The sequence below is a fragment of the Cyprinus carpio genome, chromosome A23 (assembly GCF_018340385.1).
Source record: "Cyprinus carpio isolate SPL01 chromosome A23, ASM1834038v1, whole genome shotgun sequence".
Taxonomy (NCBI): domain Eukaryota; kingdom Metazoa; phylum Chordata; class Actinopteri; order Cypriniformes; family Cyprinidae; genus Cyprinus; species Cyprinus carpio.
Window position 1 is genome coordinate 1,630,807 of NC_056594.1, and position 24,283 is coordinate 1,655,089.

The 24,283-nt window shown below is 38.6% G+C and overlaps 2 protein-coding genes across 5 annotated transcripts; both read right to left on the reverse strand.

The window, feature by feature from the left end:
• Window positions 1–1,824: 1,824 nt before the first annotated feature.
• On the reverse strand, window positions 1,825–11,553 carry LOC109053174 (glutathione hydrolase 7). Its single transcript, XM_042712572.1, is given in 16 exon segments — window positions 1,825–2,955; window positions 3,320–3,419; window positions 3,510–3,647; window positions 4,181–4,298; window positions 4,528–4,680; window positions 4,789–4,877; window positions 5,309–5,439; window positions 6,346–6,430; window positions 6,728–6,921; window positions 7,061–7,134; window positions 7,580–7,647; window positions 7,779–7,893; window positions 8,460–8,611; window positions 9,681–9,907; window positions 9,985–10,181; window positions 11,400–11,553. Coding segments are annotated over 15 exon segments (2,004 nt in total). The 5' UTR covers window positions 10,175–10,181; window positions 11,400–11,553; the 3' UTR covers window positions 1,825–2,785.
• A 372-nt stretch (window positions 11,554–11,925) lies between these two features.
• LOC109053175 (tumor protein p53-inducible nuclear protein 2-like) lies at window positions 11,926–22,893 on the reverse strand. Of its 4 annotated transcripts, none has more exons than XM_042712570.1 (4): window positions 22,705–22,893; window positions 20,529–20,878; window positions 17,981–18,410; window positions 11,926–15,465 (listed from the first exon to the last, which is right to left on the reverse strand). In XM_042712570.1, exons 2-4 carry the CDS (start codon window positions 20,650–20,652, stop codon window positions 15,198–15,200), a joined length of 822 nt encoding a protein of 273 aa, XP_042568504.1. In that variant the 5' UTR covers window positions 20,653–20,878; window positions 22,705–22,893; the 3' UTR covers window positions 11,926–15,197. The 4 variants fall into 4 exon arrangements, with proteins under 4 accessions (XP_042568504.1, XP_042568505.1, XP_042568503.1 ...); XM_042712571.1 differs by having other exon boundaries at window positions 11,926–15,462; window positions 22,696–22,893; XM_042712569.1 differs by having other exon boundaries at window positions 22,696–22,893.
• Window positions 22,894–24,283: the final 1,390 nt, after the last annotated feature.

Below are 24,283 nucleotides of genomic sequence, written 5' to 3' on the forward strand. Positions count from 1 at the left end.
TGTGTGTGTATTTGATGAACAGTTTGTGTATGACACATATGAGAGTGAAGGAAATTTGTAACCTATTTACTTGAATAAAAAAGGAGAGATAGCTCACTAAAGAAAGGAGTTCTTTATTATAATCCAAAAAAATACAATTATGTACTGTTATGGCTTTTAAATCAATGTTGGTGTATGGGACAGCATGCTGAGACCGGTTTCATCTGTCCCACACTGACAGCCGTCATAAAACCTGCATATTAGCTTGACACAATATCTTTGACAAATATGCTAGCCTATTAGATGCTAAGAAAACACAGACTGAAATTTTTTTTTTTTTTCATGCTTCAGCAAACAACTTCTGAAGAAAAATCTGATCATTATAGAAATTAATAATTATAAATACTTTTTTACCATGAAAATATATATATATTTTTTTTGTAGAAGGAATGGTCACACGTGCCTGTTTCTTCCAGGAAGGACGAGGGGCTAGTTGAGCATGTGTGCACTGAACATCATCACTGTAGCTCATCCCTGACTGAAGAAATAAGGCTTGTTGCAACCATCCCCACTCTTCCCTACACACAGTCCTTCCAGTGGTCTTAAGCCTATATGATCATTTCATAGATTACAGGAGAAGTACATCTAACTGCATGCTGAACGAGTCTGGAAATAATGCAAAGAAACTACACTACATATGAATATTTATTCTTCATTGTAAAGCTATAATCACAACAGTATTGCTGTCATAGTGCAATCATATTCGACTGTGGCAGAAAAAAGCAAATGTGCTCATTAACAGGAAGCTCACTTTCACTTTTAAATGATCGCTGATTGTCTTTCAGAAATATGTGCATAAAGTAAAACTTCATTTCACGGTTTCCACATAAAAAAGAACATGCATTACAATTACATCAGCAAATTGATATCCACAATTCAAAATAAAATTATAAAAGGAAATAACAATTACGGCATTATTAAACTGCACTTGAAAGCTTATAGGAAAATCAATCTTCTTTACCTCATATTTTACAACTGACATTTCTCTCATCTTCAATCATTTCATTAATGATTCCAGGATGTTTTGATTGGCTAATAAAAAAGTGTTTTCACCAGATAAATTGTAATAATCCAGTGAGATTTTTATCTGACAGTCAGTGCTGCACACAGAGATCTGATCTGATCTTCACTCAGTCTGTGATTACTTGAAGAAACTGATACAGACTCGATCCAGAAGAACTGTGGCATCGTCTCCAAGACGCTTCCAGAAACCTTCCTGCAAAGCTACAGTACTGTGAAAGGTTTTAGGCACATGTAATAAATGCTGTAAAATGAGGATGCTTTCAAAAATAATGAATAAATAGATTTTATCAATTAAATCAAATCAACATTTGGTGTGACCTCTCTGCATTTAAAGCAGCTTTTGCCCTCGGTGCACTTGCACAGAGTTTTTCAGGGAGCTTTGCAGGAAGGTTTCTGGAAGCGTCTTGGAGACGATGCCACAGTTCTTCTGGAGTGAGTCTGTATCAGTTTCTTCAAGTAATCACTGACTGAGTTTATTTATGTTATGATATCTGTGTGAGGCTGTGTGTGGTTTTCATACTGAAATCTCTCTGGATTATTACAATTAATGGCTAAATGAATGTTTGGAAATGTCAACTGATATTTCCTACTGACACATTACAGCAAAAGATAGAAATAACCAACTTTAACCCATTTTTTTTCCTGATGTGTGTTCTAATAATTTTGACTGCCACCACTGTATGTACCTCCATTCATCTGTAAACAGGAGCATTTACTCACATCTGTGAAGATACGGCTTCATGAAGACTTCAAGAGACCTCACAAGGTATGAAAAAAACCTTTAATTTGCCTTTATCTGCCACTGGAGTAATTCACACAATAAGATCCTCAAATAACTCCTAATTAGGATAATCAAAAGACAGCAATTATGTAAGTTAAAAGTTAGGACACACTTGACTGAATTTGATCCTTATGATCTTATGAGTGAAGGAGAAGCAGCCAGCAGCCATGAAACGCCTTCAGTACTGTTCTGTTGCTCCTCGTGAGGGTTTCTGACAGAAGTGTGCTCAGCCGGACTCCAGACAAAGGCTGGCGACTGAATAAGCACAAATATTTTCACTTCATAATTCTCATGCTTCCTTTTGTGTTATTTCACAGTTTTAATGCCTTAACTATAATTCCACAAATGTGGAAAATATCAATAAATAATGAGCAGGTGTGTTCAAATGTTTTTGTGTTGGAGGAATAGTTAAAGGCAGTTAAAGGAATAGTTCACCCAAAAGTGAAAGTTTATTCACCCTTAGACCATCACAGATGAGTTTGTTTCTTCAACAGAACAGATTTGGAGAATTAAGCAAAGCATCATTCATTAAACCTGATGGACTGATGGTGTGTATTACTGTGATGTTTTTATCAGCTGTTTAGACTCTCATTCTGACGGCACCCATTCACTGCAGAGCATCCATTGCTGAGACACTGATGTATAATGCTATATTTCTCCAAATCTGATGAAGAAATTAGATCTTCTTCGGTTTCAATCAGTAAAGTTTCATCAATTTCATTTTTGGGTGAACTTTTCCAGTCGTGTGTGATAACATACTTAGTTCTTGAAATCTTCAGGTAAATAATAAAAAAAAAAAAACAAGCCAACAAAGAGGAGTCACGTCATTGTTTTTCTGTGTTTGTGGTGGAGTAGCAGGGAGCGTGGAAACCTCATAACATCCCTATTTAGTGCACAAACAGCAGAAGAATGAAGTAGCAGACAGTGGGAGTGTGTGTGAGTCTAGGGCATGGACATGGACAGCGCCGAGGCATCAGTGCTGCGCGGGTCCTTCACACCGATGATCAGCTCATTGGTCCGCCGGGTCCCTTCTACCAGTGAGATGATGTCCACCTTACGCACATCATGACCCTTCTGCATCAGAGACTTCACGTCCGCCTCAAGAAATTTAGCTGGACAGAGAACAAGAGAATTAAAGCAGAACTCCACCTCCACACAAAAACTACTGCAGGGGTTTTGCTCTGAATGACACTTTCCACACAGAGAATACAAAACAGGGCTTTAAACCCTAGGAATGCAGTTTTTTTTATTTTTTTATTTTAGAAATTGCACTTAACATTTACTCAGCTTCTCAATTCAACATTGTATTAGCATTGGTTTTATTCTCTATAGTTATGGGTTCTGCAGCAATGTTACCAATAAACCGCATGTGAAAATACAATTTAATAACCTGATTTGTATGAAATTGAATGAAAATGAAACTAACAAAGTGCCATATATATATATATATATAAAAAAGAATGATGGAGAACTTACAGTCCACCAGCAGGGTGTTGTTCTGGATGAGAGGATGCAGTCTGCCGTAGGACACGCTGTCACTCATGTTATTACGTGAGGACAAAACATTGATCAAAACCTGTGAAAACAGCAGAACATGTGCTCACTGCTCTACACTGATGTTAGTAAGTGAATGAGATGTGCTAGAGTCACAGTGAAGACAGCTTGCCTGCGTGATGCCGCTCAGCGCCCGCTCGCCGTTAGAGGAGCCCAGCGCCACGTATGTGCCACACACCCCGATGGACGGCCGCACCGCGATGGGCGTCAGGAACGAGGCCGGCCTCTTGCCCGGCTCAATGCTGTTACGCTGATGAGAACACACTACATGTTACAATCCTCACACACACACCGCTTACTGTGAAAAACTGCAACTTTAACAGTAAAAGCATGATGATTCATTAACGGTACGTTCCCTTACTCTACACAGCGAAAAACAATAATACAGGAGTGTCCTGGTTCTGTTCAGCTTCAACACACTTGCCTAGAAGTTTCCAGAAAAGCCAATGGAAGGCAAGCCTGCAACGTTTATCCAAAAAAGTGTAACGCTGAATAAACGGCTTTTGAGAAGAAACAGCTCATCATTTAATGAATCGATAGCCTGTTCACTAATCTTCATGTTTTACTCTTGATAAAAATGTAATTTTTTAAGAGAAGGCAGAGTATGTCACGACTTTATTACCGGCAAATGTGTCACATTACTATTTAATAAAAGACGTTTCGTAATATTGCCTACTGTATAAAAATATTGATGTTTTCTTTCTTTGGTTTTACCTGAAATCAGACTAGAATTGTATTGACTAATAATAATAATTCATATAGCAAGTTTTTGTGAGTGCGTACCAGATTGAAAGCCGCAGAGCTGTGGGTTTTGTTGGGCCAAGAGAAGTCCAGCATCTGACTGTTTAGGAGGATCCCAGAGGACGTCACAATGCGACTTCCAAACGGCCGGTTTAGAGAGCTAAGAACATAAATCAAATCATTCATTTATTATGCAAATTAAACATTTACGGTGTCCAGTCCTGCTCCTGGATGGCCGTCTAGTTCAACACAGCAGCCGGGACTCTTCTAGTGATTCTGAGCGCTTTGATTAGCTGCTTCAGTTGTGTTTGACCGGGGTTAGAGCAGGACTGGACACCACTGCTACTGGGGTTTACATATATACACACCACTCTGGTAGAGTAACGCACCTCATAACAGACACGATCAAGTCATCGGTGCCCATGATCATGAGCTGGCTGGCCACAGCGCCCTGCTGCAGCTCGTATGACGGCGTGTAGAGCTCGGCCGCAGACGCCTGAGAATCATTGATCTTCTGCCGGAGCACAGCAGCCTGGCTTTTACTGTCAGAGCCAGCCAACGCCATGGAAGTGGCACAGAAACACACGGTGAACAATCCAATTACTGCTGTTGAACTAAACATGCTATTACAGCTTTGATTTAATAATCACCTGAGCATCTGCGTCACCAACTCAGAAACCGATGAATCGAACATGGAGTCTCCCAGCGCACTGGCTTGAGACAAAGCCATCTTCAGAGACTACACGTGGAGGACATCAAACACACAGGAATTTTTAAACAATAGTAAACAAGAATGCTGGTGTACACCAGGGTTATAAAAAAAAAAAAAAATAAATAAAAAAAAATGACGAATGAACTAAAAAAAAAATAAAAAAATTATATATATATATATACACATATATATATATATTATTTTAGCTAGTTGGCAAGGCAACATTTCTCAGTTTCATTTAGTTTAACATGATGTACTAAACTACAACTGAAATTAATTAAAAACATATGGAAATAAAACTAATAAAAATGACTAAATCAAGCAAAAAAAAAATACATAAATTGAAAATACATAAACTAATTCAAAACATTAAAGAAAGGAAAAAGAGATCTCCCTCATGTGCACTCTTGAAGTTTAGTTTTTGGGTGAATTCTTCTTTAAGTTGAATGAACTGGTACCTCAGCGATCCAGTGATGAATGCTGCTCCTGGACACCTGGTGTGTGATGTTAAAGCCCTCCAGGATGTTGAGTGCGGACAGCAGGGCGGCTCCCGCGTGGGGCGGAGGAGGAACGAACACCTGGTAGCCTTTCAGAGACACACAAGCCAAATTACAGTGAACCTTTCAAGTTATATACTGCTGAGGTACTCAAGACTACAGGAGGTGTTGAACTCACTGGAAAACTGAGCCATCAATGGCTTGAAGAAAAGACTTTCCAAAATTCAGAAGCGTCACGTTAACCCATGCAGCAGCAGTCTAGTCTACATTTATCTAATGACGTTTCCATTAAGAAATAAGCCACCAGAGACCATTATAATGACTGTACCCCAGAGAAACGCTGTTCTTAAACCACTTAATAAATGAACCCATTTAACACGTTTAGGGTCACAGGTGTGTGCTTTAACATTTTTTCATGATGCTCATTTTACTATCTGCATATAACATTTCATATAACACCGCTTATAATCTACAAGGGAAACAATAGACCTTTATCATAATTCATGAGTCTTCACTCCAACCGCACAGCAGAAGTGTACAGAAACAAAACAGAACTACTGTCCAGAAATAAATCTTCAATCTCTTGTACTCTTGGTACTTAAGCACATAAAATATCAGCTTCTTTAATATATTAGAATATGTTTTATGGACTATTTTAACTCTTACTCAGTCCGTTGCCAATCATCTTCACCTAAGCATGACTATTGTGTGCTTTATAAAATTCAGCTGAATTGCAGTGTTGTCATATTTCCACCTGCTATTCTCGTCTACCCAGTTTCGGGAAGTCAAATAACAACAGCAATTATGCACTATTATGAAACTGATATAGGGTAGAGCAGAAGGGTTTTTACTGCTCTACTGTCTGGACTCTATGTGTCACAGTCAGTAGACTACTACACCTGAACTACTGCATTTAATAACGTAATACACTGACATAGTCAAGCATTTTAAACATCTATAGGCTGTTTTAAAGCAGCTTGATGTGTGTTTTTTATGGTGGTAGAGTTTTTGGTGTGTTTTGTGTGTGAGTGTTGTGTTTTTTGTGGTGTTATTCTATATGAGCACACCTCCTTTAGCTCGAACCTGGCCACAAAAACACATTACAATATTAATATGATCATAAACTAGTTATTGGTAAAAATGTGAGTATTTGATAGGTCAGACCAGCGTTTTAAAAAAGAAACTAAAACAACTCAAAATAGCTTTCAGTCATTTAATTAAAGTTAAAACTGGAATAAATAAATACAACTAACTAGAAATGTTAAAAAACCTTAAAAAAAAAAAATTCCTCAAACTAAAATTTAAAATATCAAATGAAAAGTATTTATAATTACTATAAAAGTATATCTCAATAGTACTAAAAGGACACTGGAGATGTACCGCTGATGTCATTTCCTGTGTCAGATTCCCACTGTAGAACTCTGAGGCTCCGTTGGCTGCAATCCTGTCCAAAACGGCAGCTAAATCCAGACGTTTAGCCAAGAGTCCCGCGAGGGGCGCCTGACCGTTCGGCAGGAACAGATCTCTGAACGTATCCGACACATTCTGCTCCTTCACTTCAGACAGCGCATCAGCTGCGAAAGAGACGCCACATATACCGAACTGCTTAAAAGTCAACATAAAAATATGACATTTACAATCTTACTGTGCAAATGTGTTGATAACCTCTGAGACAGAATTTCTTCTCGGCAGAAGTGTGTGATGAATGCTCACCCAGCTCGTGCGTCACATTGAATCCAGTCCTCGCCACATCGGCGGCCATCGTGACGACGTCCTTCCACAGCAATCTAGAGGAGAGAGAAAACACATCACTAATAACCCTTGTGCTGTGCTGAAAGTCCTTCATCTAAGCTGGTGTTCCTCGTCAAACATGCTATATTATAATGAAATATTCAACTTGTTTTCTTTCAGTTAGCACAGGTTTTAGATTTCTTTTTGTAGCTGACTGATCATAGGCCTCACTGATCTGAGCTCATCAGAGAAGCCTACAATCACGTTCCACAAGGACTTGCTTTTTTCCCTCATTTCTCAGTTTTAGACTAATTTTACACTCTTGAAGTAGCTGCGACAGAAAAAACACTGGTCCTGCATCAAGAGAAAGTACCCTGGGACTGGTGGCTTAGTCTCTTCCAGTCTAACTGTGCGGTTCTCAGTCAAGATAAGCTGAAGTGTGAACCAGACTTCAGGGCATCGGTCAGATGTGTATATGCTCAGCTGTATCTTGAACTGTACCTTCCATAGAGCTGATGAGCCTGGTGTAGTCCACTGATCATGCCGGGAACAGCCACTAACAGACCTGACTGACAGACAAAAGACAGACAGATACTGTGCTTGTGAAAACAGCTGCACTTATTAATTCGCTTTGGATTTTTAACATCATCGCATGACGCGCTTAAAGACAAGATGAAAGCAGATGACAATAAACCTTTACCTGTTGATTAACACGTAACATCATGTCCTGGTGAATCCCGGAGGGTGCCGTCTCGCGGAAGTCAATGACCCGGCTCTCATTCCTGCGGATGTCATGGACCAGCATCACGCCACCACTGAGAAGAAAGAGCGCAAACAAAATCAATTTCTCTAGCCCTGCACATGTGCCTTCTCACAAAACTTTCTACAGGATTCCTGGAATTATTCACCAGTGAATTTCCATCACCTTTCCAGTTATAAAAGTGTCTTACTGGAAAAGGATGCTTTAACAGAGGTTTATGGCCAGACTTTCAATATAACATTTAAACATTTACACCAAAGATGGACATCGTGCACTGTTTCACATTACTTTGTGAGCAAGTTTCACTCTAGATCAGAGTTTTTTCTCTCAAATACACACGCCGTGTAGTTTTCAAATAGGCCTGAAAGACCTGATTAGTTGGTTTCGGGGGTGTTTAATTAGGGTTGAAGACACACCTTTCCTGCAAGCATTTTTCTGCACACACACACACAAATCTTCTCTAGCTCGATTTCTAATCTAGTTGTCTAATAAACACTGCATTGTGCAAATATTGATGAATTGCTTTGCTCCTCTTTTTGTAAGTGGCTTCTGATAAAAGCCTCTGTTGAATACATAAGTGTAAAGAAGGACTGCTGTGAAACACTGAAGCAGCGCTCGTACCCGCCGATGCCCGAGGTGTGGGGATGGATGATGCCCAGGCAGAGCGAAGCAGCTACAGCAGCATCCACGCTGGACCCCTGTTTGGCCAGAACCTCAAAGCCCAGAGACGTGCAGCGGGCCACATCCGTCACCACCGCCGCTTGACTATACACCTGAGGACAGAAGAGACGAACATAAGGAAAAGTTCTGTTCTTTTGGGATCTATTTCCTTATTTTCATTTTATCTTCCACCATCCAAAATTCATAAGTTTGATTGGACAGAATAGTATTATTTAGTGCTGCCAACCAATTAAAAAAATAAATCAATCACACATTTTTCTATTTATATTAAATAAATGTGTTTATAGACTAAATACCATAAAGCCATTATAGATATTAGAATTATTCAAATTTGACCCTTTATATACCTTACCGGTCAAAAGTTTGGGATCAGTAAGACTTGTAATGTTTTTTAAAGAAGTCTCACCTGCTCATCAAGGCTGCATTTATTTGATCAAAAATACAGAAGAAAAACAGTAATCTTGCTAAATGTTATTACAATATAAAATAATGGTTTCTATTTTAATATCCTTTAAAATATAATTTATTTCTGTGATGCAAAGCTGAATTTCCATCAGCCATTACTCCAGTATAAAGTGTCACATGATCTTCAGAAATCATTCTAATATACTGATTTATTATCAGTGCTGGAAACTGTTCTGCTGCCAAATATTTTTCTGGAAACTGCAATATTTTTTCAGGATTCTTTGATGTATAAAAAGTCAAAATATATTCAAAATATATCTTTTCTAACAATATAAATCTTTGCTATCACTTCTTAACAATTGAACACATCCCTGCTGAATAAAAGTTTTAATTTCTTTCAAAAAAAAGGAAGAATAAAAATGTACTGACCTCAAACTTTTGAACTATAGTGTATATTGTTAGAAAATATTTCTATTTTATATAAATGCTCTTCTTTTTAACTTTTTATTCATCAAAGAATCCTGAAAAAAGTACCATCCATCGCATCATATTTTTGATCAAATAAATGCAGCCTTGATGAGCAGAAGAAACTCCTGTAAAAAACATTAAAAGTCGTTCTGATCCCAAACTTTTGCACAATTGTCGCATTAACTTTGATAGCCCTAATAATAACACATCTTACTTCAACGAGCAAAGCAACCTGAGGTTTATCGTTCACTGAAAACCAACCAAAGCGGTGTTAGCACTTCACAGCACCTGTGGGTCTCCAAAGTAGATCTGCATTATGAGGGCCACGGTGACCCCTGTGGCGAAGGTCAGGCAGGCGGTGATGATGACGGTCAGCCCGTCACGTGTGCAGGCGCAGTCCTGAGCCAGCGGGTCTCTGCTGGTCTCTCTCAGAGGAGACAGGTCCTGACTGGCCAGGTCAGAGGCAGAGGAGGGCAGCTGCTGCAGTCGGGACGACTTCAGGAACAGATCAGGGTCTGCACACAGAGACAGGACAGAGCTTCAGCCACGGCGTGGAGACCACGTCAGACAGTGCTATGATCAAACGCATTACCTGTGTCCTGCTCACTGAGGAAGTTCTCATTGTCTTTGCGTGATCTGAGGATGTTGTCAGCTGAAACTTCATCTTCTGGTAGTCTGGGGAAGCTGGTGATGCTCATGTAGTCCACAGGTGAGTACGCACTGCTCAGAGCCGGATCCTTCTCCACCACCGTCACTCCCGCATCGGCTGCCGGAGAGTACATGATCTACCTGAAATTCAGCGCACAGTTATTCAATATAACATAATATTAATTTTGCAACATGAACACTATTTTCCGGTTTATTACTCTGAAGCTGCTCTGAAAACGATCTGTATTGTATAAAGTGCTACAGTAAATGTGACTTGACCTCGAGAAGGATGGGAGCGCTTCATCCGGGGTAAACAGGATTTTCTCTGCTGTGTGTCGAGCTGTTAGCTGCTTTTATTTGCATTAGTTTGACTGCATGTTTTTATGCATATTGTTGAATAACTGACACACAATTCTCCACCTAAATCAATTTTACACAGCATCTTGCTTCTCCTTTTGTAACTGTTAGGCATGAAGTTTTTATGACCATATTTATCGATAGACTATATTGCATTTTCACAAATGTTAAACCACCGAACCATTTCAAACTAATTGAGAGCTGATTGAAATAGTAAAAAAACGATGACCTGTAAGACCTAAAATATACATTTTCACTAATGCATTATTTTAACCTAGAATCATAACGCTGATCAAAATAAAAAAAAACATGTTTTTGCATTTTGTAAACTATAATGACTATCCTGACATTGTACCCTGAACTGAATTAACAATTCAACACCAATCTCCAATACAAAACTCATCTGAAATTACAATTCATCACTTCCAGAGTAACATAAATCAGGCCTCCATATCTTTTATTCATTGACAGCAATGAAGGCCTGCTGGATGTTCGTTTATAGCTGATATAGAAAGGCCTATAGGCGATAAAGAGAAAAACAACAACAATCTGTCATGTAAATCAGTCGATATAATAAACACCCCGTCATACCACAACTTACTGTAGAGTTACAGATCAAGATCATCCGTGTCGAGCGCGCGCTTCAGTTCCATCATCTGTATCTCCATCCACACTGTAGCGCAGATCTGATTAGAGTTTACAGTAACTGTTACAGCTGCTGGTTCACACGGACACGGAGCAGAAAACCTGACGGATCGCGATGTTACAGACGCAGGTGCGCGGGCGTTCACGCAGGCGATGCGGTTTACGCTCGAAACAGCAGGACAATGATGTTGAGAGAGAGCTTTTATTTATTTTAACTATGTAGTCTTTTTAGCTTACACGCTGTTTTAAAACGCAATGCAACGACCAAAGACGCCCGTGTATGTGCTTTTGTTTACATCAGCACTTCAACAACAGCAATAATGTTAATAATAACTCCAGCGTTTTTAACATACTTACAGGTGAAATGCGCCGTTCAGATCCTTTGTCGCACATTAGTCCAGGTGAATGACTGCATTCGGTTCTTTAAATGAATCAGACACTGCGCATGCGCCCCAGTCGTTGAATAGAAGTGGATCCTGCTTGACAGGTTCCTCATCCCTCCAGAGAAGCCATTTGTGTGTGCATAATTAAATGCATGTTAAACACACTGAAGTTTCTCGGAAATATGCTATATGTCGGTGTAATTATTAAGTTTACACTGTAGGTAACCCTTATTTTTATCAAGCAGCACAAACAAAACGGCACCATGGTACGTTCTTAATGATTGACAGATCTATATGGTTTTACACTCTCTAGTACTGAGGCTTTCTTTCTATATATATATATAATATATATATATATATATATATATATATTTGTTTACCATATTTATTAACAGTCATTTAATTGTAACATTCATTGCGTTTTAGTCATATTTACTTTTAACATGCATTGTAGGTATTTTCAAGTGATGTGCATGAAGACAGAAACAAGAACAAGTAAATACTGCAGCTGCATCCTGAGTGTTTATTGTTATTGTCTGGTACCTGCATTTCTGCAAGGATGCTGGAAACCCATCATAGTATTTTGCATAGGTCTCTGATGCCCATGTTATATGGATGAAACAATCGGCACATCATGAAAACCATGCAGAACAGTGAAAGGCACAATCACCATAGATATCTTATCCACCAATCATTTTAATACTCTAGTTTGTTACTAAGGTGAACATCTCTTCTAATAGCAATATGAGGAAAAAATACAAGCATATTTATTTTTGTTGTCTTTTCTCATTTCATGTTTTCAGTCAACCCTGCCTTAAATCACAAATAACTATCGCTTCCACCAGCCTCTCATGAGGCCTTATGGACGTCATTCTAGTCCCACAAATAAAATGAATCATATTGAACACACACACACACACACACACACACACACACACAAATAACACAGAGTATACGGTAGCCAGGTGTTACCCTGAACAGCAGCGGTGGATCTGTTCAGAGGAAATTTAGCTGTGCAGAGATCACTGATTTTATGCTCATGCCTTGTCCACTTCATCTAACATGTAGAAACAACCTTCAAGTGGACGATGTTAAGGACCCTTGTAAGGCTACAGGGCATTGGATTCTCCTAGATACACCACTGACATTCATACTGCGCTCTCTGTGGAGTCAATATAATGTAGAAACAGTCAGTTTCAAATGAAAACAAAGAAATAAAAGCATATTTAGATTTACATTATACTTACATTATGTTGTTAATAGATAGCTTTAGATAGCCTACTACAATAATAGATTTTGGCAGGTGATATAGGAAAGTCAACAAGAAGAACTCTTAAAACGATTCAACATTAAACTGAGAGAAGAACTAAAAGAAAATTGCATGTAAAATCAAATCCCCTCATGCGAAAAAGCTCAATGGTGGTACTGACAGCATGGCAGACGTTGGTTCCTATCATAAAATACTCAGTAGAAGAACGTGTACTCAAGTTTTTGGAACAACATATGGTTAAACGATACCATGAAAACAGGAAGGTGATGTTTCAAAATGAAAATAACGCAAACACTGTAAATAGTTTGCAATTATATACATGTGAATGTAACTAATTGTTTACCTCTTAAGGTAGCTTTTTTCCCAAACTCATGCATGTTGGCATCTCATTCACTGCTAAATACCATGAGTCTCCATAAAACGTAAGACAGTGCAAACTTGTCCAAAAAATGTACAAACAGTCATATAATTATATACTTTCAGCACCATTGTAAGTCTGTTCATTACTGAATACACATAAGATATATGGTGGACACATTTCTGTAAATGTGCCAAGAGTATTCGCTGACTATCAAGAAAGAGCACATTTTTGCATTCACCGTATGCGTTTGTGTGAGTGCATGTGTGCTGGGTCTGTCACAATAAAGACGATGACACAGCATCCTCTGACAGACAGACATCAGAATACAATGAAGATGTAAAGCACAATTGTATAATCAACATTTAAGTGGTATGATGACATGCAAATAATAACATTGTCTGAAAAACTGATGTTTTGAGAAACAGAGAAATGGTCATGGGAAACGTTTTTTCATTTTTTGTCTCTGTGGTCACAGTGATTTCTCACAAATCATTAAGTGCGGGACAGGGGGACTTTCGAGTTACACTGAAAACTTTACAGTGGACAAGCACATGAAGGGACGGTTTTTTTTTTTTGTGGAGCATCAGGTCAATCTCAAAAAACATCAAGACAAATTGCATCCCAAAATCAAAAGTAATTATACTGTTGTACAATATGCAGCCATCTTGACATGTTTTGTGAGATTCACCCATCAGTAATCCTCCATGAAGCAAATAAAGAGTCACAGTCTATACTATCCTGCACATTATAAGCAATTATATCCATAGCATATGGCAGTGGTTCCCAATCCTGGTCCTGGAGAACCCCCAACACTGCACATTTTAGATGTCTCCCTATTCAGACACACCTGATTCAACTCATCAGCTCATTAGTGAAGACTCCAAGACCTCTAATATGTGTCAGATAAGAGAGACACCAAAAACGTTCAGTGTTGGGGGTTCTCCAGGACCAGGATTGGGAACCACTGGCCTATGGCAACCTCTCCTCATTCTATATGTTGATCATGTGACCTGTAAAGATAATTAGTAATGTGTTGTTGGCATAGTATGAGTGATATTCATGATGGACTCCTCAGTTTACCTGAAGGCTCTGTTTCAAAATCTAGTGAGCTAGATTCCTTAAGAAGCTGCCTCAAGAGAAATGAATTAAAATAGACTTCAATAGACTGTTGTCTTCTATACTTGTTGGTACTGAATGAGTTACAAAGTGCACAAGAGTTTTGATGCTTAGAGTTGATCCCAATAGCGTTTGATGTTAGCATGTTGCTAAGGTAACGCAAGGCAACACTCTAATAAGCACAAATTCATGTCACACATAAATATTGGGTGACAATATCTATTTTTAAATACACTGGGCTATTTTTTCCCATTCAGAGCATGTACAGAATTGACAGTGCCCGCTTTCTCCACCATCTTGAATTGATTACTTCACTGAAACTGGAAGGAGACTGCCTTTGTGGAAGCACACCTATAAAAGGTGTTTCCTAAATGCTGTCTAGATAGGGATCACACTAGGTTAAGGATCAGAGGTCATATAATAGCAGACAATTAAATGAAATTGTTTGGGGGTTGAATTACTTTTTAAAGTTAGCACCACTATGCTGAAAATCAGGCAGCAACATCTACTTTGAAATGACCTCTTTACAAAAATATCCCACAAACTCTCAATTGCTTGTATCTGTTTCTATTCTTGCTCACACCTTTATCTACATACACATTTTTAAGTGACCCTTTCATTGCTGTGCTAGATTTTTTCAATGTGACATTACAGAGTACGAATCTCTTCTGGAAATCTTAGGGTCATGTTTCTATGAAGCATTCAGTGCTTGGCTATTTCTTTTGACAATTTAACCTGATTATATTTCAACGAACAGTGCCAATGTACCTGAAGTGTCATTGTTATACATTTAGAGGGATACAGAGTTTACATGTGTCTCCTTTTCAGCTATACTCCTAGACTGGGAAAGTGATTTAGGCTTATGCTCAAAAACAAACCTGATTAATATGAAACTGAATAAAATTATTGACAACAGTAAAAGCAAAAGGAGGACTTTAGAGGTCAATTAAGAAGGTATGGGATTCATTGGGAGGTGTGGGTTTCTTGGGGTGTGTAATAATGCCCTCAATGTAAACTTTGATGCCTCAATGGCAGATGTTGCGCTGGCACGGTTGGTGCAGGAAGGAGTTGCGGGTGTGGGTTGCGCGCCGTTGGACCTGTTCACGCACACGGTTTTGTCGCTGCATGCGGTTGCGTGCCAGGTGGCGACGCTCAGTGCGGGCTTTGGCCCTCTGGACCCTGGAGACCTGGGTGACTTTAGCTAGGGCACCTGCTTGTGCGGCTGCTCCTCGGGTCACCCGTGTGGGCATGCTGCTCCTGGTCACAGCAGGCACTGCTGATTCAGACATCCTGCTGGAACAGTGCAGACAGGAGGAAGAATGGGATACATTTGAGTGAAAAGCAAATTGAAAGAATGTAGTGAAATTGAGAAGAGAAGAAGATGGAAGACAAAATTAAGACAGTGACCTCAAAACTCTGAAACAATTTAATTAACTGACAAGCTACGCAATATCGCGCTCATTATCAGCGGTGTATCACATGTGATAATGAAAGCTGTTTGCGTAGCTTGTCAGTGAACTACAGCTCTGTGTAGTAAATGCCGCTCCATCTAAAAGCATGTGCTGGAGATTTACTACTAATCACAGAACCGGCTTTACTGACGAGATGCGCATGATAAATGCATGCGATTTATCATGCAGCTCTATTAGTGGCCTAATTTAGGGGATAGTGAATTTTAGATGGGCTTCTAAACTGATTTTAGATGGGCTTCTAAGGTAGCATAATAGTTTACATAATAGTCTACATCAAAACAGAAAGAGCTTTTGTAATAACTAAGCAAAATTTTATTATCATAGTACTCATTTCTTTCTAGATTGACATCAAAAGTGGGAAAAGTTGGACAAAAACATACATTTGAACAAACTAACCACCAACTACAACTTTCAGATGCCATCTTTATTTTTTAGCTCAATTGTGACGGAACTGAATGCACAGGATTGTGGGATATCAAAGGTGCAGCGAAGGATACATCTATGCTGCCTTAAAAAATCATTCAGGTGAAAATATCTCAGTAGACAGGATATGACACAAATGCAGATTTTTTTCTAGTTAAGGTTGGAGCAAAACTCCTAGAACCCCTGAAATAGGCTCAACAAAATGTCCAATGTCAACAAGCGATAAATCAAGATGTTTTAGTCCAGGGCAGGGGCGTGTCTAGAACAATTTAAATGGGAGGTGCCAGTCTGGGTCAGTACCTCAAAGAAGGGTGGACACAAAGGGGGGTGTGGGGGGGGGGGGGGGGTGTTGGGGGAAGTGTATACACAATGTTAATAATATATTATTGAGTGTATAAATGATGTTAATAATATATTATTTGCACAGTGTTAGATTCATTGGTAACAGAACTTTGTGAGATCGCAGAGAAACAAAGAGTGACAGCTTTTTAGTGGTTATGAGCACTCTTTGCAAGCTTTCTAGGCAGTCAATTTAAAATGTAGAACTTTGTTTTTTGGCCACACACACACGTTGCAAAGATTCGGGAATGACATCTGCATATTTATGCAGGATTCGCTCTTGAAATAGCAGTGTTTGATATGGTGATAACATAGCAATAGACGGGACAAAATATGTGAAAATGTGCATTAAGACTAGAGCACCCTCACTAATTTCAGAAGCACCCTCAGTGATTATTTCTGGAACCTCACTGATACACTTTTGTTGTATAACTATATACAAAAACAACAAAATACAAATGCACTAAATAAAATAATTTAATAAATGCATATTTACAACTATTAATAAAATAAATAACTAGAAAAGGCTGACTATATTCAGTTTGCTTCCATTAAGTAAGAAAAGCCTACTCTTCACTTGAATTAGAAAAAAAAGCTCCTCTGGTCAACAGTGATGTGAGGACAACGTTTGAGCGTGCACGTAATATCTGTGTGAGAGCAGAGCCAATTCATAAAAGAACTATGTATATTTAAAAGCACACGTCCAGTTTTGTGTGAGTGAAGGAAATCTGCTTGCGAATGGAGATTCTGCTCGTGCATTACATGGATCATGTCACATTATGCGCTCTCGACATTGTCATTAAGATCGCGCTATAGAAGCTGCCTAAAATTAAGTATAAAGTCAGGTCAAGTCACCTTTATTTATATAGCGCTTTAAACAAAACAGATTGTGTCAAAGCAACTGAACAACATTAATTAGGAAAACAGTGTCAATAATACAAAATGACAGTTAAAGGCAGTTCATCATTGAATTCAGTGATGTCATCATGCAGCTCAGTTCAGTTTAAATAGAATCTGTGCAATAATTTGCAATCAAGTCAACGATATCGCTGTAAATGAAGAGAAGAAGAAAGCGGCCGTAGGCAGCTACACATGCCAGGATCCGCCACTGCCAGATGCAGTTCAAAATTTACTAAAACAAGCCTATCGCAAGACATCTGGTATGGGGGTCATCTGGGGTGGCCAGCCAAATTTCAGGGGGGTGCCGGTGCCACCCCTGGCCACCACGTAGACATGCCCCTGGTCCAGGGGTGTCCAAACTTGGTCTTGGAGGGCCACTGTCCTGCAGAGTTTACCTTCAGCTTTCCTCAACACAGAAGTTTCCAGTTTCCTAGTAAGAACTTGATTAGCTGGTTCAAGTGTGTTTAACTGGGATTGGAGCTAAACTTTGCAAGACATTGGCCCTCCAGGACCAGGACTGGACACCCCAGCATTAGTCTTTCCATGTTTTTGTCCTAACCAACTGTTACAAGACATTTTGTCAGTCACCTGGTTTCAGTTGTTTTACACAAATAACAGAAACTTAGTGAAATCTCACTGCAGAGAAGAACACAAACAGCGGAAGTGAAATTTACCTGACACTGCCAGCCAGGCTGGTGGTGCTCTCTTCCACCGCAGGGAGAGGGCCAGCTGAGACGTACACGGACATGCTGGGGTGCTCGATGAGGAGGTCCTCCATGGGGCTAGCCTCTGCCGTGGCTCCCTCTGCAGTAAAACAGGGTGGAGGGGTGACAAACCAGCTCTCATCCATGCTGCAGTCACTACAGGACCTTGAGCCCCTCTCGCTTAACAACACATTCACTTCTACTGAATCAAGGTGAGAGAAGGAGGCGGGATCAGGAGGAGAGCTGATGGACGGGGAGGAAGGATGTGCTGCCTGTATCCTGCCTGCTCTAGTCCTGCGGTTTTTGCAGGTGGGAGGAGAGGGGCTGCATATCGCAGATGCATGACATTCACTGCGGGGACGGGCACGTGCTACTAAGGCTGCCTCTGGCCCATCCTCACCTTCAGTGAAGTAGGAAGTGATAGAAGACAGAACAGGGTGTGTTTCCAGAATATGAAAGGTTTGGTTGAAGCCATGCGAGTGGGGGATGCCAGTACCATGAGCACACATACAAAAAAAAGGGAATTCATTCAAATATGGAAATGAGAAGGGATACAGAAACAACAGAAAAATATAGAAAATAGGAATACTGCCATTAGTGTCTTATAACCCTTTTAAAATATCATTATCTAATCAACATGTACAACTTTATAAAGTCTCAACGACTTTGTTCCAAAACCTAGGGAGATGCCATGTGCAGCATTGCAAAAGGGATACTGTCATTTCTAGTAAAAGTCCGAAAGGCCCAGTTGGAACCAGTAGAGCAACACTAGCTCAACCATTGGTGACAGTTGGGTGGGACTATCAGGAATAATGGTTAATATAAGGGGAGATTGGTAATGAATTTACACACTTCACTTTACTTATGTCCTGTGGGAGTAACAAAACTCATAGCTCGAGAGGGTGATAGAGTTACCTTTGAATGCCTGTTCATTAAACGAGGTTATTATTTTAGGTAGTTATAAACATGTTGACAGTTGCTCAGAGATATTCGCTGGGTTTGCATGGCCTACTACTTCCAGCAAGGTTCTGGAGTGTGCATTTGATGTCCACTTTACTATGAAGAGAGGAGTTGTGAATGGCACACAACTGACGCTTGTAGGTCATGTGACAATGATGGCTGTAGTATCCAAATTCTATTCATACCACTCATATTTCATACTACTCATGATTCTTTCAAATCAATTCTACCAGAAAGTATGCGATTTCAGGCTATGATGGTAGTTGATATATTAATGCATCTCTGAGGGGAACTGACTGTCTTTAGAAAAGTTTAGATGGCATTTTTCATCTCATGTCTGTATAATGTGTATTAAAGTAGTGTTTGTAATTGCAGCGCTGGTTTGTTTATATTGATAACCAAGGAAATGCTGCTGTTCCATCTGCACCACCTGCTGTCAGAGAGTGAATTTATATTCTCATTCAGAGTTTTATGTATTATGGTTTGTTTAGCATAAATTAGGTGAATTCTTTTTTTGTTTTGTTTTAAAAAATCAAATTATACAATCTAATTTAGATTTAAAAAACTCCTCGTGCTGCATGTATTCAGCATCTTTGCATGGACTTTGATTCAAATGCAGTGGTTGCCTATAATCTTGAATGGAAAGACCACAGGCAAAGCCTTTGTTAAATAAGAAGAGTTTTTTGTCTTATTTATTTGATGAGATTTGGGCTACGTTTTAAAATTTCAATTTAGTTTTGTTATTTGACACATTTCTGTTTCACAAAGAAACGTGCAGCATTCTGTCCAAGCAATCATAAAAGAACACCTTTTCATTAATAATTTGTTTTTTGTAATTTTGTTTAAAAAAAAATAGAGAGAAAATCGTATCATGAATCGAATTGTGAGTTGAGTGAATCGTTACTATTTGTGTGTTGCGCATACGTGACTGAATAAACAGCTGCTGGCAATGAAAAACATTTCAGATCAGGTTCTGTGGAGGTTGTGATATTGCCTCAGAAGATAGCCTTCTAAGGCCCGTTCACACCAAGCATGAAAACTATAAAGATAACGATATAGTTCTAAAAATCGTTCTCAATATTAAAGAATAGCAGAGTTCACACCACAGCTATAACGATAAAGGCACAGAAAAACTGTGGAATCACTTTCAGAACAATTTTTTTTTTTCAGCTGATGAACGATAAAGACACTGACAGCCAATCAGAATCAATCCTGCTGTGATGAGCTCGAGAGTTTAAACTGGCAGATGCGCATGTGCTTAGAATAAACAGACGATATCGTTCGGTGGTGTGGATGCTGGTATCGTTATCTTTATAGTTATCCTTCTTTGTGTGAACAGGGCTTTAGGCAGTTCACTAGATTTTGGAACCAAGCTGATGTTTTCAAAGTTAATATTTATTAATTCACTACATACAGGAGATTGTTATCTTGTTACCCTGACATACTCTTCAGACTTGAAACTACCATGCATATAATTTACTCCTTGCCTTTATTTTGTGAACTGTATAAATGTAGGTCCCATTAAAGACAGTGTTCATTGTTTGTGTAGGACACGCACCGTGCAGATTGACCAGGAGCCATCCCTCTTCATCAGCCTCAGACACACAGGGCTTCGGTCCCTTCAGCTCTGGAGTAACTTCTTCCTCGCTTCCAAAGAACAAACTGGTGAACCGCTGGAGCATGGCTGTCTCGGAGGTCAAAGGTCACAGGTTTTTTTTTTTTGTTTGTTTGTTTCCTGAGGGATAGCTGCCTTATACGTTTTTTAAATAGCTATTTTATTAACTATAGTCACGAATGTTGTTGTTTTTCTGTGATGTAACAGATGGCAGGTTGATCACAGGTGCATTGGCCTTTTTTGAGTCTCAGAGAAGGCGCTGTGTAATATAAGGTCTCACTTGGTGCAAAGATCTACATTTGATAAAGACAGAAAAAAGAAGAACAGAATTGGTCAAGAAAATCATATCATAAAATAACATTAAAAAAAATAACATTTAGCAACCTCTACAACAGATTTGGTGGCACTATAAGTATTTGGTGACATTTTATAATATAATATAATATAATATAATATAATATAATATAATATAATATTATATATAATATAATATAAAATAATATAATATAAATGTGGTTTAGAAATAATTTGTATCATGTAACAAATTATTTATTATGTAAATGTAATTTAAAAATATATATTTTTGCATTACAGAATTGGTATTTAGGTTGGAAATATACAAATGTACAAATATAAAATATACAAATATAAAATGTCACAGTGAAAAGAAAAAAAAAAGAAAAAAAATCATAATGGTCCTAAACATGCTACATTTAAATGTAATATATTTATCTTGTAATTTTAGGTTGATCGGTACTTGTTAATTATGACTGGACTACGAATATGAAATTAACCAGTATCTACCAGTCTCTGTTAGAATTTTAAATTGAATTTTAAATCATAAGAGAGATCACAGACAATTACCATTATAGTTTTATGACTGAATCATGAACTATATGTATATATTAACAATTTGTTCATATATATATATATATATATATATATATATATATATATATATATATATATATATATAAACATATAAATATATACACATATATATATATATAATTATATATATATATATATATATATATATATATATATATATATATATATATATATATATAAAATTATTTTTATTTTATTTTAAATAAATTATTATTATTATTATTATGGATCTTATTCACTGAACTGGGAAAAAAACAAACAAACACACAAACAAAAACTTAAGTCCCAATGGCTCCCCTGCAGGCAGGCTGTCTAAAAGTGTCATTCAGTGGGCGGGGCTTCAACCCTGCGTGACGATGACGTCACATGCGCAACTGACCCCGCCCTCGTGAGACTAGCGGACAGAGGATGAAATAACAGACAGAAAGCGGGGTCATTCTGATATAAACCAGCAAAAACAACCGGCTTTAGCAGCAAGATATCGAAATATCTTCTTCTTCTTTTTTTCAGATAAACTGAATGCATTCACCAAGAACGAAAGAGCGTTTAATAAAAATGAATTTATCGTTCGTCTGACAGATGCTGCTTGAAAAACAACATCGAATCGTGTGTTAGCCGACGTATCCTGTGTGCATACTGGGCAGCAGTGGCGATATGCTTGAAAAACAGTAAAGTAAAAAATGAACATGAATGCAAAACACATAACAGCAGTGAACAGGAGCATATAGTGCGGAGAGAGAGAGAGAGAGAGAGAGAGAGAGAGAGAGAGTGCAAAGGGTCACAGCAATGACAGCTCGGATCAAGGGTATTACCAGAATCAGTCATATAATAACCACAGCCTGTTTACATCAGCTTTAGAAATCTCATTCTGTTCAGTAATATAGCTGGTTTCATCAGAATCCGACGGATGATGAGCGAGCTGCTGCAGATACAGCTAGGCTCGTCGTAACACATCAGAACTCAAACCCACTGCAACAAAACGTCGACTTAAAAACAACACCGGCATGAATGCTATTTTAGGAAGACTTCTGTTATCGACTGCTACGATCTGTGACCAGAGCAAAATAATGACAGGAGAATAAAAGAGTTCATTCAGACAGATGTTATTAGCGCTTGCTTTCAAAAAGGCAGCTCTGATCTAGTCCAGACTGAATTCTGATCTCTGAAAGACTGAAAACAGATCTCGCTTTAAAAGACTGAAAGAGATTCAGCATCTTACCTGTCTTACCTGCAAAATTATTCAAGTTGTAAACGCGACGACCACACAATAAAAAACGCAAAAATCTTAAAGCATAGCTTTAGGTATTCTTTTTATATGAGGTAGTACAAAATATGAAAAAGCAGATATTGTTTGTGATGTTATTGCTTCGCCCAGCTGATCCGCAGATCAGAATATAGAACGTACAAACAGCTGATTGTGACGTCACGGCGCTCGTAGCAACGGCCTGACCCCGCCCACTCCGGCCGCTGGGCCAATCAGAGGTTTACACCAGATGCAGCGCTGTAAGTGAGGCGGTGGGGGTTGGGCGGATACTGGGTCAAGGCTAGAAGGGATACAGCAAAAACTAATGGGCATGCGCACATTCTTCTCACACTGTACAACAATAATAACTATTTTTGCGTTATTGTAAGGAGTAGGTGTACACGTTAATAAAACACAATCTAACAGGTAGAAAAATTAATTTATTGTTACCTTCAGGGTTTTGCTGTATCCCTTCTAGCCACAACCCAGATATTGCTATCAGCAATTCCTTGCGTCATATAGTTAAATATATATATATATTTATCAAGCAAAGTTAAAAATAATTCAAACTGTGGAGTCAGAATTGTGTAACCATGGAAATAAAGGCCAGGCGAGCTGTGGTTAAAGATATGACGTGATTTCACAGGCGTGCATCATTCCTTTGATTAAGGTGCCGGGGTGAAATATGATGTCACTGGCCTGGCTTGGGCTGGTATGGTGCATTTCTGGTACTGCAGGTAAGATGGTGTTATGTGAGCTCTGTCTCTTTAAACAGTGTTTGTAAATATTGCCCGTCCCTCCCTCTCCACATTCCTCACCACGGGGGCGGGACATAGACTGCCACGTGTCACAAGCAACCAATCAACAACTCCCGCTCTGAACACCGACATGTCAGCAAACTATGGATGGAAAACCTCTGGAAAGGCCTTGATGGTTGACTGGCGTTTTTAAGCTTGATAGTAAATCAGATTCCTTTCATTTGCATCTTAGCTCTGACACTAGCAGACATCCAATATATATATTTTTTATGGTGATTTTCTTTCTTTCTTTCTTTCTTACTTTCTTAAATGTACATAACACTAGGCTAGACTTTGTGTTTTCTTACATTGGCATTGCATTACATAAAACTAGTTAATGCTGATACTTGAGTGTTTCTAATACAAAGGCTCATTTGACAAACATAATAAATGTTTATATATATATATATATATTTTCCCTCTTTTGTAGTACTCTGTTCACCGTAGACGTTTACCCAACTATGGCGACTTTCACTTCTGAGAACCTGAAAAGTGGAAAGGGTCCTAACATCTGGTATAAATGCATATGACAACACAGCCAAAAACTATAACCTGTTCATCAGAGGAATGTGATATGTATAGCCACCTCCACATTCCCACAGTCCATATATAGGGATGATACTATTACATATGTCAAAACAATGACACCTTTCCCATAATTCCTCCCTTTCTCTGAGTCACCTGGTGATTGGTCTTCTACACCCTGTCATTACTATTGAAATGATAACAATAACATAGACACGATCCTATAAAACTGCTAGAACAAT

What these genes read in the sequence shown, in the direction of transcription:
- LOC109053175 (XM_042712570.1), bottom strand. Translation starts at nt 20,652, where the DNA reads ATGCTCCAGCGGTTCACCAGTTTGTTCTTTGGAAGCGAGGAAGAAGTT. An exon ending in GCTCCTGGTCAATCTGCACG is followed by an intron (nt 18,411 to 20,528) that starts GTGCGTGTCCTA and finishes ACTTCACTGAAG; the next exon opens with GTGAGGATGGGCCAGAGGCA. An exon ending in AGCCTGGCTGGCAGTGTCAG is followed by an intron (nt 15,466 to 17,980) that starts GTAAATTTCACT and finishes GCACTGTTCCAG; the next exon opens with CAGGATGTCTGAATCAGCAG.